Source organism: Lepisosteus platostomus, chromosome 12 (assembly GCF_059453375.1).
Source record: "Lepisosteus platostomus isolate fLepPlt1 chromosome 12, fLepPlt1.hap1, whole genome shotgun sequence".
NCBI classification, from domain to species: domain Eukaryota; kingdom Metazoa; phylum Chordata; class Actinopteri; order Semionotiformes; family Lepisosteidae; genus Lepisosteus; species Lepisosteus platostomus.
The window spans coordinates 33,694,727-33,707,318 of NC_142622.1; the positions used below are offsets into that span (position 1 = coordinate 33,694,727).

At 37.4% G+C, this 12,592-nt stretch overlaps 1 protein-coding gene across 9 annotated transcripts in view; it reads right to left on the reverse strand.

Annotated features, from left to right (window-relative positions):
* The window catches only part of elmo1 (engulfment and cell motility 1 (ced-12 homolog, C. elegans)), a 160,004-nt gene that overhangs the window by 43,007 nt on the left and 104,405 nt on the right, over window positions 1–12,592 (reverse strand). For all 9 annotated transcript variants that reach the window (XM_088601706.1, XM_088601702.1, XM_088601703.1 and 6 more), the window contains one exon: window positions 12,435–12,571. In XM_088601706.1, the coding sequence (XP_088457832.1) occupies window positions 12,435–12,571 (137 nt within the window). The remainder of the gene's footprint in view (window positions 1–12,434; window positions 12,572–12,592) is intronic.

The following is a 12,592-nucleotide window of genomic DNA, read 5'->3' on the forward strand; positions in this document are numbered from 1 at the left end:
TGCATGTGTGAGCAAATCTTGGCCTCAACTGCCTTGTGTAAATTAACTATTTAGATGGGCTGGCTCTGTGGGACTCCCTACATTTTATCATGTTATCACCACATAATTAATTTTCTTATTTCGAAGTCCTCCTTTACAGCATGTTTTGAAGAGATTATTTTTTCTTAGTGATTGGTTTGACAGATTTGATTTATGTATTCTATATCAATATGTACATTGATGTATGTATTATATATGTGTTCAATATAAGTGTAAGGAATGATCTACTGTAGGTCTCAGAGACCAGTGACCAGGAATATTACCAAGTATCTGCTTCCAACGGTTTGTACCAGACCATAACTGTAACAATAGACCCCTTTGATAAAATAAAGAAGTTACTTATGTCATATCTGTTCAACATGTCAGTGCACCAGCTGCAAAATAGTCATTTTCTTAACAACACCTTTGATTTGCTGCTGTTAAGTTCTTATGAGACTTAGTACAGGTATGTGAAACATTGCATCTCTCTGCTAAACATCTCTGTAATGTCATCAATTAATACTCTTTAGCACATAACACTGTCTGTAATTTGTTTTTATATGGCTCACATGACACCTGACTAAGCACCATCTGATCAGGCTTAGCAAGAAAGACACTTAAAGACTTATTACAGTAGTATATAGGTTACCATTTTCCCATATTGAAATTAATATTCTCTACTGCACAGTATGCACTAACAAGTCAAAAAAAATCATTCAATTGATTTAAAATATTCATAAGTGGTTTCTTTTCATGTGCAAATATGTTTAAACCTTTTTTTGGAAATCTGCACATACCATCCTACTATTTCATTATTAATTATGGAAATAATTGGTTCATTTTACATCATTTCATTAAATGCTTGTTAGAGTTTTTAATAATATTGAATTTTAGTAAAATAATCTAGATATTTAGACAAGTCTTCTTTGATTTGTATGACAATGTAAATGTTGTATTTTTCTCAAAGTTTCAAATCAAATCAAATCATATTAAAATCATTTTTGGTGTTATACTGTACATTTAGTTTTAAAGATGAAGGCATATTTCTTACATCAAAGTTAAATCGAAAAGCATTTTATTCAGTGATTTATTTAACTTTACATTTCATTTATTCATTGTTTCATGTATTTGTTGAGAGAAGACCATCTCCTTTAATTGTATCAGTTGTAGAGTGATTATAATTGACACTGCAAGTGAATATTTTTTTATTCATCACTAGCAGATTAGTTGAAAACTTCGTTAGTCTTCAGATTAATATAATAGGAGCAGCCTAATTAACATATGAGGGTTTTGGACTAAAAAAAAACAAGCAGCCAGGTCATTTTACATCTCCTTTGATTTTTCAGAAGCCTGACTATGACATACAATGTGATAATAAAGAATACTACAATAACTGTAAACTAGTTAACTATAGAGTATGTGCTTTTAAGACCTAAATAACATGTTTGGCTGCTTCACATCTTGCAAGTTAATTATTTAATAGCTTGATTTAATTAGACCTGATTATACAAGAGGCATTTTTACAATTTGAGAGCTATGCAAGTGAATAAACTGAATTGCTAGAAAATATGACATTCTCCATTAAAAAAGTTAATATGTTAATTTTGGAATGTTTCATTAAATCCAGATGGGAATGATCTTACTTATTTCATTTAGAGGAGCCCAACAACCATAAATATTGAATTTAAAAGATATATTGTTGGGGTGACAGTATTTATCAAACTATTACCTATTGCATATTAAAAATTTTATGCTGCATTACAGAAAACCTCACAACGCCCCGTAGTTCAGATTAAGGTTAGTCAAGCTGAAAAGAGGCCACTACTGATCCTCGCTGTAGAAGCCGCAGAGGATACTGGATGACATCAACGTGATCTCTTTTAGTGAGAAAACAATACAGGAACCTTGTTAGGAGGGGGAAAAAAAGGAATGCAGAGGAAGGGCTAAAAATAGCATGCTTTACTTTCCTGTGCCAGAGGGATGAACCTGCGCTGAATACGCAAAGCTTTGTCCCACGTTGAATCATACTCACAGCTTCTGTCCACAGGGACAGTGGCCGGAAACACCTAGCAATCGCGCCATTTCTCTGGTCTGAATACCCTCAAGATGCACTTTTCAAAAATCACCATCATCTGTCTGGTCTCCTTAAACCTCTCCATCCTTTCATAAAACACAGACTGACAGTACTTCCACATTCTCATCCATCTCGATACTGTAACTACTGTCAGAATAATGTGGCAAATTAATATTTTACGAGATGGAACAAGAAGAGTAAAAATAAATGGAATTAAAGGTGTTTAAGCCCATACAAAAGCCCAGTCCAGAAGGTAGCGTAGTTTCTACAGGCCACACACAATCTGACTGCGAGCGCACTCCCTCGGACATGAAAGCATGTGAGGGAATTATGAGGGCTATCCTGACGGGCGGTCTGTGTTCAGTTTTATTGAAATACAGTCTGACAGCTCCAAAACACACACACACACGTATCCACAAAGCAGACAAACACTTCTGTCAAACTGACTGTTCTGAGCACGATGTTAAACAAAAGGATTTTAGGAAAAGGCTTACAGTCTCCCAAAGCAATTCAATAGTAAAACCAGTTTCACTGTTCACTGAATGACTTCATGATTACCATGGATCCCAACATATATCATTTTAGTTCTGTTTAAGCAGGAACACATTTTAAATTCACATTCAATATATGAAAGTACATGTCCATGATGATTTATTTTTTGTTCCTAAATTTGAATACATCCACAGGTGCACACCTATAGGAAATCTATATAACTTAAAATTGTTTCGTAAGAGAAATTCCCAAAACATAATTTCAATATCTGAATCTTTATTTAGATTCAGATTCACTCTAAAATCTAAAAGGATTTCAACACTCCTTGGAATCAGACTACTGCCCTTTAAATTCATGTTTGAAAAATATTGAAAACATACAAAGCTTAGACTATCACTTCCCCAGATATCACATTAAAATCTAGCTGAACAGAAATTTTAATTAACCATTCATTAGTAATCATTTGCTTTTAATTTAAGACGACTGCAGCATTTTCAACAGTGGCTCCTGATAAAGAGGTACAGTCTACTCACATGGATGCTTCAGGTCCATTGTGTTTGACTCCAGCAATCACATATTTGCGAACATCAGTATCACACAATAAAAGACAGCAATGTCTGAGGGAAAGCAGGGTGTAAGAACAGCAGAAGGTCCGAGATATAGCTCGTTTAATGAAAATGGAATTCACTATAGCCATGTGCAGCGAGTCTCACAGTCATCTCTTTACGGGAATCTAATTCAGGTCCAAAGAATAAGCGTGTAGCCTTGCTTATGTTTATATGAGTGTTTCAGTCTTGCTGTTTTCTGATTGGGTAGATGCCTTGGCAGCCTCAGCCAATTGCTGTCAGCCAAGGTCACATGGGCTAGTGGTGATCGAGAAAGGAGGTGTGTGTGTGTGCGTGTGTGTGTGTGTGTGGGGGGGGGGGGGGGTGGCTGGTAAGGGTGGGCCTCTACATCACTGTCACTCCACTCTGATGTACAGAGGTGGTGTCTTTTTTTCTAGTAAGCACCGTGGCAGCTCTTATCATTGTATCGCTTGCATTGAAAGCCAGAACGGCCAGACAAGGAAGAGCTCAAACACATCAGCATCTCCTCCTTGTCATGAGAGAGCAGAGGTTCAGTAATTAGGATTCAGTTGTCATGGTAACCAGCTAAATGTTGCCAGTCAGATTTGCCTAGGAACATCTGCTGCTGATTGTACAGCAGGCTCTATCCACCTCTGTGCCCGTTGCTTTCTGTTTCCTATTATACTTGTCACATGTCGCAAGAATAATCTTTATTATTTACACCACAAGACTAGCGAAGCTGAAGGCGTGTAAAGGGAGTGCTTAGTCAACTGGAAACGGACAGAAACTGGGAGGCACAGAAATGTTTTGGGTTTACACCGTGGGGCTGTGTGTAATGTTTTCAGATGTGTTGTGAGAGGAAAATGAATTTCTGAGACTGCTGTGCAGTGTAGCCGCAGGGGAAGTAAAAGAGGGGGAAATAAACAACTGGAATGACTTCAATTAACTTTGTGTAAGACGAGTAAATATAAGCTATAGCTAAAAATAGGAATCTGTTTAGGTTCATTTTTGTTATATCAATCCAACTTGGAATTTCCAATTCTGCGTTTTTCAGGTCTTGGCTATGGTCCCTAAGGGGTGTCTCACAGGGAATAATGAGGAGGTGTAGAGTAGATTCCTCCTGCCCATTTATCTTCAAGCCACTTTTAACATGTTTTAATGTTTTTTAACGTGCTACATGTTTTAATGTTTTTTAACGTGTTAAGTTGCGCAGCACCAAACCAGAGACTAAGCCCTGACTGGAAGAGAGGTACGTCCCTCACTGATGACACTGCTTGCCTGAAAGTGCCTGGGAGGTCACCACAGGTGTCACTAGAACTGAGAGAGCCATGGCTGATGCAGCTCGTGCTGCTTGGGGAATGCCATTCACAGTCGGCTAGTGACCAAGCATTATACACAAAAACTTGTGTTATGGCAAGTTGTTTCTTGTGATATATTAAGACAATGCCTTCAAAGATTTTATGAGAATTCAGGTTTTACAGTACCTGGAAGGGAGGCCTCCTGGGAAAAACTAAGGTTGCTGCTGGAAGAAGTGGTAGTGGGACCAGCAGGAGGTGCTTACTCTGTGGTCAGTGTGTTCTTAACGTCGCAGTACAGTGATGGGAAAACTATACTGTAAAAAAGGCGCTGGCCTTCAGATGAGACGTAAAACTGAGGTCCTGATTCTCCATGGTCATTAAAAATCCTAGGGCATTTCTCAAAAAGAGTAGGGGTGTTACCCCCAATGTCAAAGCCAAATTTCCTCCTGCAAATTAGTAAACTGCCTTTACCAATCATGACCTCCTAACAATCGCCATCTATGAATTTACTTCATTACTGTGTTCTCTTCCTCAATGAGAGATGATGTGTGGTGAGTGTACTGGCACACTCCAGGTGGGTACTACACACTGGTGATGGTGGAGGGGAGTCCCTATTACTTGTAAAGCACTTTGAGGGGAATGTCCAGAAAAGTGCTATAGAAATGTAAGGAATTATTATTAGTAACTGTCTGACCTTTGAACCTTTAAGAAGAATGCGATACAATGCATATAATCAAAAGAATCAAAGCATTTATTAACAGCATTTATTTGCAGGTGGCTGTGTAGGTAAGGCCTTTTGTTTTTCATTACAGTCTGAGATTTTGCCGAAACATCTGACTTTTTCACAAAAGAAATGCACTGAAATCTTTGTTTACAACTACCTTCCAGTTTAGTTGGTGGAAACCCACAAAGGGTTACAAGTGAAGTATTGGGAATGGTCTCCATATCTCAAGAGCATTTTGATTAAAAACAGCAGATTGAAGTCAAAAGTGAACGCTTTGGTAGTCCTTCAGACCTAATGCTAACAAAACATGAACGCGGCATTTTAAAAACTCATTAACAGTGAGTGCAAATCACACTGCACAGCAATCACAAAGATATCTCCCTCCACATACTCCACCTCTCACATACACATTAAAGGAGCAGTATCTAGAGGTTCTATTATCGAGTGTTTCTATTCAAGACAATATACAGTAGTGCAAGAGTAATGTCATTATAAGCACTGATGTGAGGACAGCTATAGTCACTCCTTCCAGAGTAAGGCAAACCTGACCTTCTGTTGCACACAACACTAAATTATTGAGCTGACCTACGGCACCTTGGACAGATTTCCCTTCCCTTGTTGTAAATGTTTACTATGAGAGTTGACTGCTTTGCTTTCAGCCTCATCTTATCATTAATAAACAGGAGCATATATATGCACATTGTAGGCAGGTCCTTATACTTTAGCTGGATTTATACAAACATGTAATTAAATTTTAAAGTAGAAGATTTTTCTTTCCTTCCTTCACATTTAATTTTGTCAGTCGATTGCATGGTTCCTAAATAACTGTTATGTCATAATTTGGGTATATGTTCATCTTACCTTTCCACCTGTATTTTAATTTAATCATACTGTATATTTTCCATATTCCTATTTTTATTTTTGGTGTTTTATTTCACAAATATCGGCATAAAAACAGTGGAGGAACAACAAATTAGTGAAAGACAATGCAGCCTCATCCCAAGAGATTCGTCACTTTCTTTGTGTGAAAGACATTTTACTGCTGTCGATTGTAAAGCACCTCCTTACAAAGTGAAAGTGTCACTTCATTGATGTGTCTTATCTGATTTTCCCTGCCTCACATGGATATTTAATACATTTCCTGGAGCTATCACAGTGAATCCACAGTATAGCTAATAAGAAGAAACGCATGAGCTAGTTGTGTTTTGATCATTTACAGTGGGTAAACTAAACATATTAGGAAGTGATATCGACAGATGTGTTTTTTATTTTAGCTTACATTTCATGCATTTTTGCAAGAAGCACGCACACAGAAAGGAAACATGGGCTGGACTAATAAACACTCTTAAAGCTAATTAGAACAACTGATTATTCTAAAAACCACCAAAGCATCTGAACATTTCAATCCAATATTTTCAACCCAGAATGTACATTTAAAAATGTAAATATTTTGGAAACTTTGTAGATTTAACAATAAATATAATGAAAAATTAAGAACATCAGATTGGTTTTCATAGTGCTTGTAACCCCTGTGGTGCTAACTATAACATACAGCCACAGGCTTGATGCCAAAGAGATATTTCACTTTTTGTCTGACTTTTTGCCTGACTCTTTAACAGATCTTCTTAACAGCCACTTACAATTAAGCCCTATTTCAGTAAATAATAGCCTTCGCAGAAGGAAAAATGGCAGCTGTAAATATTTGTCATTTGAGAAAGGATTGACACAGTTTTCAATGCCTAAATGCGTTTGAATGCTTTTGCAGTCAAGCAATGCAAGAAGCAGATAGCCGAGACATTAAAACTGTAGCAAGCACTCATCCCCTGAGTGACGTTCAAGTCTCAGCTCTTCAGCGGCATAAATAAATGAGCATTAGCTTCTGCATCTAAATTATACAAATAGTTCTTGCCAACTCAGGCTAAAACAAATTTGAATTGACATTCATTTTTTTTACTGTAATAACATTAGTGTAGCTTGAGTCAGAAAGGAGTGTAATGAATTGTAAGAACAGGTAATAGTAAAAAAAATGATATTACAATAGGATAAGAGAGTTAGAAAAGAACACTGCAATGGAGGCTTCAATAAAACAACTCATTAGTACAGCAGCAAATGAACAATGAAGGATGAAGAAAAGCATCTTGGAGATAATTGGAAATGTCAAGGTGATGAAATGGAAATGGCTGATGTATTTCAAGAATATATGACCCATCTATTTAAGAAGGAAGAAACCAACCTCACGTCTTTGGCTGAGGAAAGACTAAGTTCTATTATTATATAATACTAACAGAGAACAGGACAAATCTATAGGGCTTAACCATTTTCCAGCAACTGCACCTAATCAAACAAAAGATGTTAAATATAAAGGCTGTTGGCAAACCTTTTCCTTGCTCAAGACAGGGGTAATACTCTTTGACTGAAACATAAGCAATTGACAAACGTAGCATCCATCCTTGAAAATTATGACAAATGATCCAGGTAATTCCAGACCAACACTGATCACCTCTATTACATCACAGGTTACGTAAACAGTCATTAGAACTGAACTAGAGCATCATCTGTATGGTAACAGAATTCCAGGCGATAGCCAATATGAATTGTGAAAAAGTAGGTCTTGCTTAATTAACTGGGAAAACACCACCAGCAATGAATACAAGCTGAGCGTATGGCATAATGTATTTAGATTTTTAGAAGATTTAATGAAGCCCCTCAGAAAAGATACATTCTTCAAGTTTAGGTGGTAGGCATTGAAGGTAATACATGTGCTTAGATAAAGAACTATAAAGAACTGTTTAATGGACAGAAAACAGAGAATCAATAAGGGGTGAATAAATAAATGCCCCCAATTAGTTAAGTAAATGGGGTTAAGTGGAATACCACAGGTATATGTATTAGATGCCCTTCTTTTGAAAATGTATTGAAATGATTTAGATTTAAACATACACACTACACTGATAGGATAAAATAGTTTAATCTTTGTAGTATTTAACATAAAAGACAAGGGGACCCAATTTAAGGAGTCTCTTAAATACTGGTTTATTTCTGAAATCTTACTAACTTATATTATTACTAATATTACTTACAGTAATGATGGCAAGAGTACCCACACCTGTGGCACTGTACCACTGACCAGTTATTATAGTGAAGTATTTTGCTGGAAGGCACAACAGCACTGCACAACCAGGGGTCTGAATTTATGACAAACTGGGCAACTAAATACTGTTCCAGGAGTCTGGAATGAGCTACCCGGCCCTGTTGTCAAAACTGATTCTCTTCAAGAAACAACTGGAAGAGATCCAAAAATCAATTAGCTGCCAACAACTAAATTGGCTAGATGTAATCTTTATGTTCCTACCAGACAAGATTCCTTAAGGGTGTCCTGATATTCAGTGGGCATTCCTTGTAAGCAACGGAGATATACAACGGAAAACATCAATCGGATTCATGTACAAAGTGTGGAAGAAAACAGTACAGTATGTGACAAGAATGCCATTTTGTGATCAAAAGAATGCAGGAAAGCTTAATGCCTTTTACTATTTTTATACACATACCTTATGGGGAAATGATACAAGGCTATTTACAGAATGTGCCCATTGTGTATTTTACACAGTTTTAACAAAGCTAACCACCCCTAGAAGTGCTCCTGACAGGCTTGATTGGGAATGTGCTCCAACACGCGTTTCTCTCATTCAAAGGAACTGTAATTTCAAATGAGATAAAAGTCCGGGTGGTTTTCCGTCACATACTTTGTCTCAGATCTCGAGTGTCAGTAAAAAAACCCCAAACAAAGCAGCCATCTCATCTAACTCAGACGTCCAGCTCTCTCTTGTCGAGAACAGTTGACTCAGCAGCAGAGTTAAAGCAGGACCCTAGGGGGACCTCTTGAGAAGGCATCTCATCACCAGCCAGCCACACTCCACATTATTCCAATTTGCTGACCCACAGTTCAGCACATTTTCTCCTTTAGGCTGTCATGTCATGAAAGCCAGCTCTCAGCTAATGAAACCGTCTCCAATTCATCTTCCTAACAGCTTCAACTTCTAACGTGTCTGCTGTTTAGTGCTTTGTCTTGGCAAGGGAATACCCAGTTTCATCAGTGGGTCAACTAAAAAGATCCAATTGGGTCAACCCTCTTGTGGTCTAATCTATTAGCCAGGGGGACCCTCTGTATCGATGTATGCCCCTCAGCATGTAAATGAAATGTAAAAAAAACACAAGCACCTCCATTTTCTCTTTTGTCAACAATAATATAATAGAGAGCGATTAACAAGCAGAGGACGCCAGAAGTGTTGGGGTGAAGTGTGTTTAATTTGATTTTGGTTTAGTTTCAAGAGCTAAGCTACCCACCCACATAAACGATAGTGGGATCCAATGTTTCTCAATTGAATCAAGCCTTATGGCCTCTGATTACATAGTAATATATCAGGAGTCTAATTTCTGACTGTGAGTTTTCCGGCTGCATGAGCCTGTGCATACTAAAAATCTCTTTCACAAGAAGCTTTCAAATTGCCTGACAATTTACCAATGCACATAAAGTGTTTTTTTTTTCAAAGCACAGTACAGAATTCTAGTCAGACTACCATACCAAGTATAAAGTCAAAATGGAGTAACAGGCTATTGCATTTACTATCTGTTTCCCTACCTTCATAATTTTCAAGTAAAAAAACAATGAGGCATGCTCATGCTGGTACTATTTAGTTTATCGAGTACTGCTGGTTATCTATGTTAGACTTCAGAATCATTTAAAATACAATGAATAGGACCCAAGCAAGAAAACATATTTTATTATTCTTTCATGAGATGAGAAATGAGAAATAAGTAACACCCGTTACATAAAGCTTTTGGGCTTGGAGTATCCTGAAATAATTTAACTATTCACACTGCTCTGTGCCTTTATACTACTTTTTCTCTGAGTTGTTCTGAAAGTTCTTTAACCTTCATGGTTAAATCTTTGTTTAAAATTCACCACCTGACTGAAGGATCTTATAGAGCAAAGTATATTTATTCTTAAATCTTGTAAACCATTATTACTGTGCACAGGCAGAAGGCACAAAAAATATTGTCTCTCGTTAAAGTACTGTATATTTGTGCACCTACAGTACATTTATTTAGGATTTCCACAGTAAAATATTTGCATACGTATGCAATATTGACATTTTTGTTTCCTATTTTTTTTCTTTGAACGATGGAGTAGGATGTTTATATAATAAATATTTCTACTTTAAAGTGTCATAACTTCAAGCTTTAAGGCAACAAAATGTGCATACTATGCAAGAGTCTGATTACAGTTGTGAGACTCTGTATACTTATTCTTCGGGGACCATTTTTACATTTGTACTTTTTTTAACTTTAAAAGATTAAAGATATAAAATGACTATAGATTTTAACATAAGGCAATATCCTTTTTTACATCTCAATGATGCTTATTTTCTGCTACCAGTTATTATTGATTAGTACTGAAAGCTTCAGGGCACAGGCATCAGCTTACAGCACACCAAACATTACTAAACAGCAATCTGAGAAAGAAAGGGAAAATGGATTTGTTGAACTACACGTCTTTTATGTAAAATCAACTACATTTAAGGACTGAAAAGAAATCATGGTAAACAGAGAGAAGGTGATTTACACATATGTTTGGGTTCATAATAGTAATAAGAGACAGTTTTCCACTAATTAAATCGCATTCGTCCAGGTGAAAGGAAGAAGAAACTCTGTCATGTTAAAGCAGTTGGGTTCTTATAGCGTGTGAGTGTGATTATGTGAGACAGTGTGATTAAGGTACGGTGCTGCTCGTTTCCCAGACAATGTTCTCCCGAGAGCTGCTTGCATCGCCTGCATAGTAATGCGCTCTTCCAGCCCAAGCAGAAGTAGGCATGCCTCATAAGGGAGGTGGTGCGGAGGACCACGACACACAAATCAATTCAGGAACAGCAGACATTAGATGGCTTAAGCTGCCATAGAAAGACACGTCATTAAGTCAGTGATGCCTGAACATTATTCATTCCTGCCTACAAACACACATTGGATTCAGAGCTCTTTGCTATATTGAAAGTTGATCATTTGTTATGATATGGGACTTGACTGCATGAATCCCCCGTGACACACCAGGCCTCAGGAAGAATAAGAAAGATGCACACAAAGTAGCAGGGCAAAAACCAACGGACAGGAGAGGCTACTGTCCTGAAGATAACAGTAAAATTCATTTGAATGCCATCTGAAGTGAGGCTGTCTAAAATTACTTAGACAACTACAGTAGAGAAGGTTAAAAACATTTGTTCACTGCAGCCATTGTATACAATTTATTTAGAAGTGCTGTGTTAGATAACAGCCATTTAACAGTCCTGCATATCTGTATGTATTCCACCTCAAAGCAGTTGAAATTCTGGCTACATTTTGACCAAACACTTCAATTGGAAGCAGTGGTTCTGTTAAAGTGTGAATTTTAGTTTGTTTCATCCCTCAACAGCACAATTCAAAAGGACAGATACAATTATCTGCATCTTTGCCGTGTCATTTAAAATACAAATATCTTCTTTTTTTGCTCACCCTAGTGCTAAATTTTCATCCGCAATTTTATCTGCGAAAAATGGAATGACTCAGGCCTGTATATTAGAATGGACGTTTACTAGCTGCAGGTGAGAATATCATGTGTGTTGCGTAGGCTATTTTTAGACAGAGGACACAATACGAAAGCAGTTCAGGGCTTCTGGGGGATCAGCAATATTCCATGAACTGAAATCCAACTTGGAAGGCTTATTACATCGAAATGCACTGAGAGCCTGAATCACGCAAGGCCAACTGATTGATGTCTCCAACCTTCCCAGTTCCATCTCCCGGCCATAAGCCACCCTCTTAAGTGCAAACTAGACATCAAGCTCACCGCTGATAAAGGATGCAGAGTCACATGAAAGCCATTTATTTCACGAACATAAGAATGTTCCGTGGTGCTTTTCACAAGTGTATCGCTATAAAAAAAAATAATTCGCTATGGAAAAAAAGTATTAAAAAGTATTAAACCCATCAGATGGATGAGGTGTGATTTTATTCTTGCTGTAGATCCACTGCAAGATGTTCTTGAGCTGCACATCTAAATAAGTTGTTAATATACTGTACAGAAAGTCTTCCTAACCTCTTTTTGACAAACACATCAAGGACAAAGAAGTAATTATCCTTCCAGACCTACCAGGTGTCTTCTTCTATTTTAAATGCCAAACCTCAAGTTCAAGAGTTCTCAAAAGAAGAAAAACTTCAGCCACGCCTCTCACCTTATTGAAGTCTTCTGAGGTGGCTCGCATTTCCTTCCAGGTTTTATTGAGCAGCTGAATACAGTTGCAGAAGAACTCTTCGAAGGAGCGGTCATGGGTGAAAAACATGGGATGGAAGTCATGACAGGTCTCACTTGCTGTGGGGAAAACAGAGCACA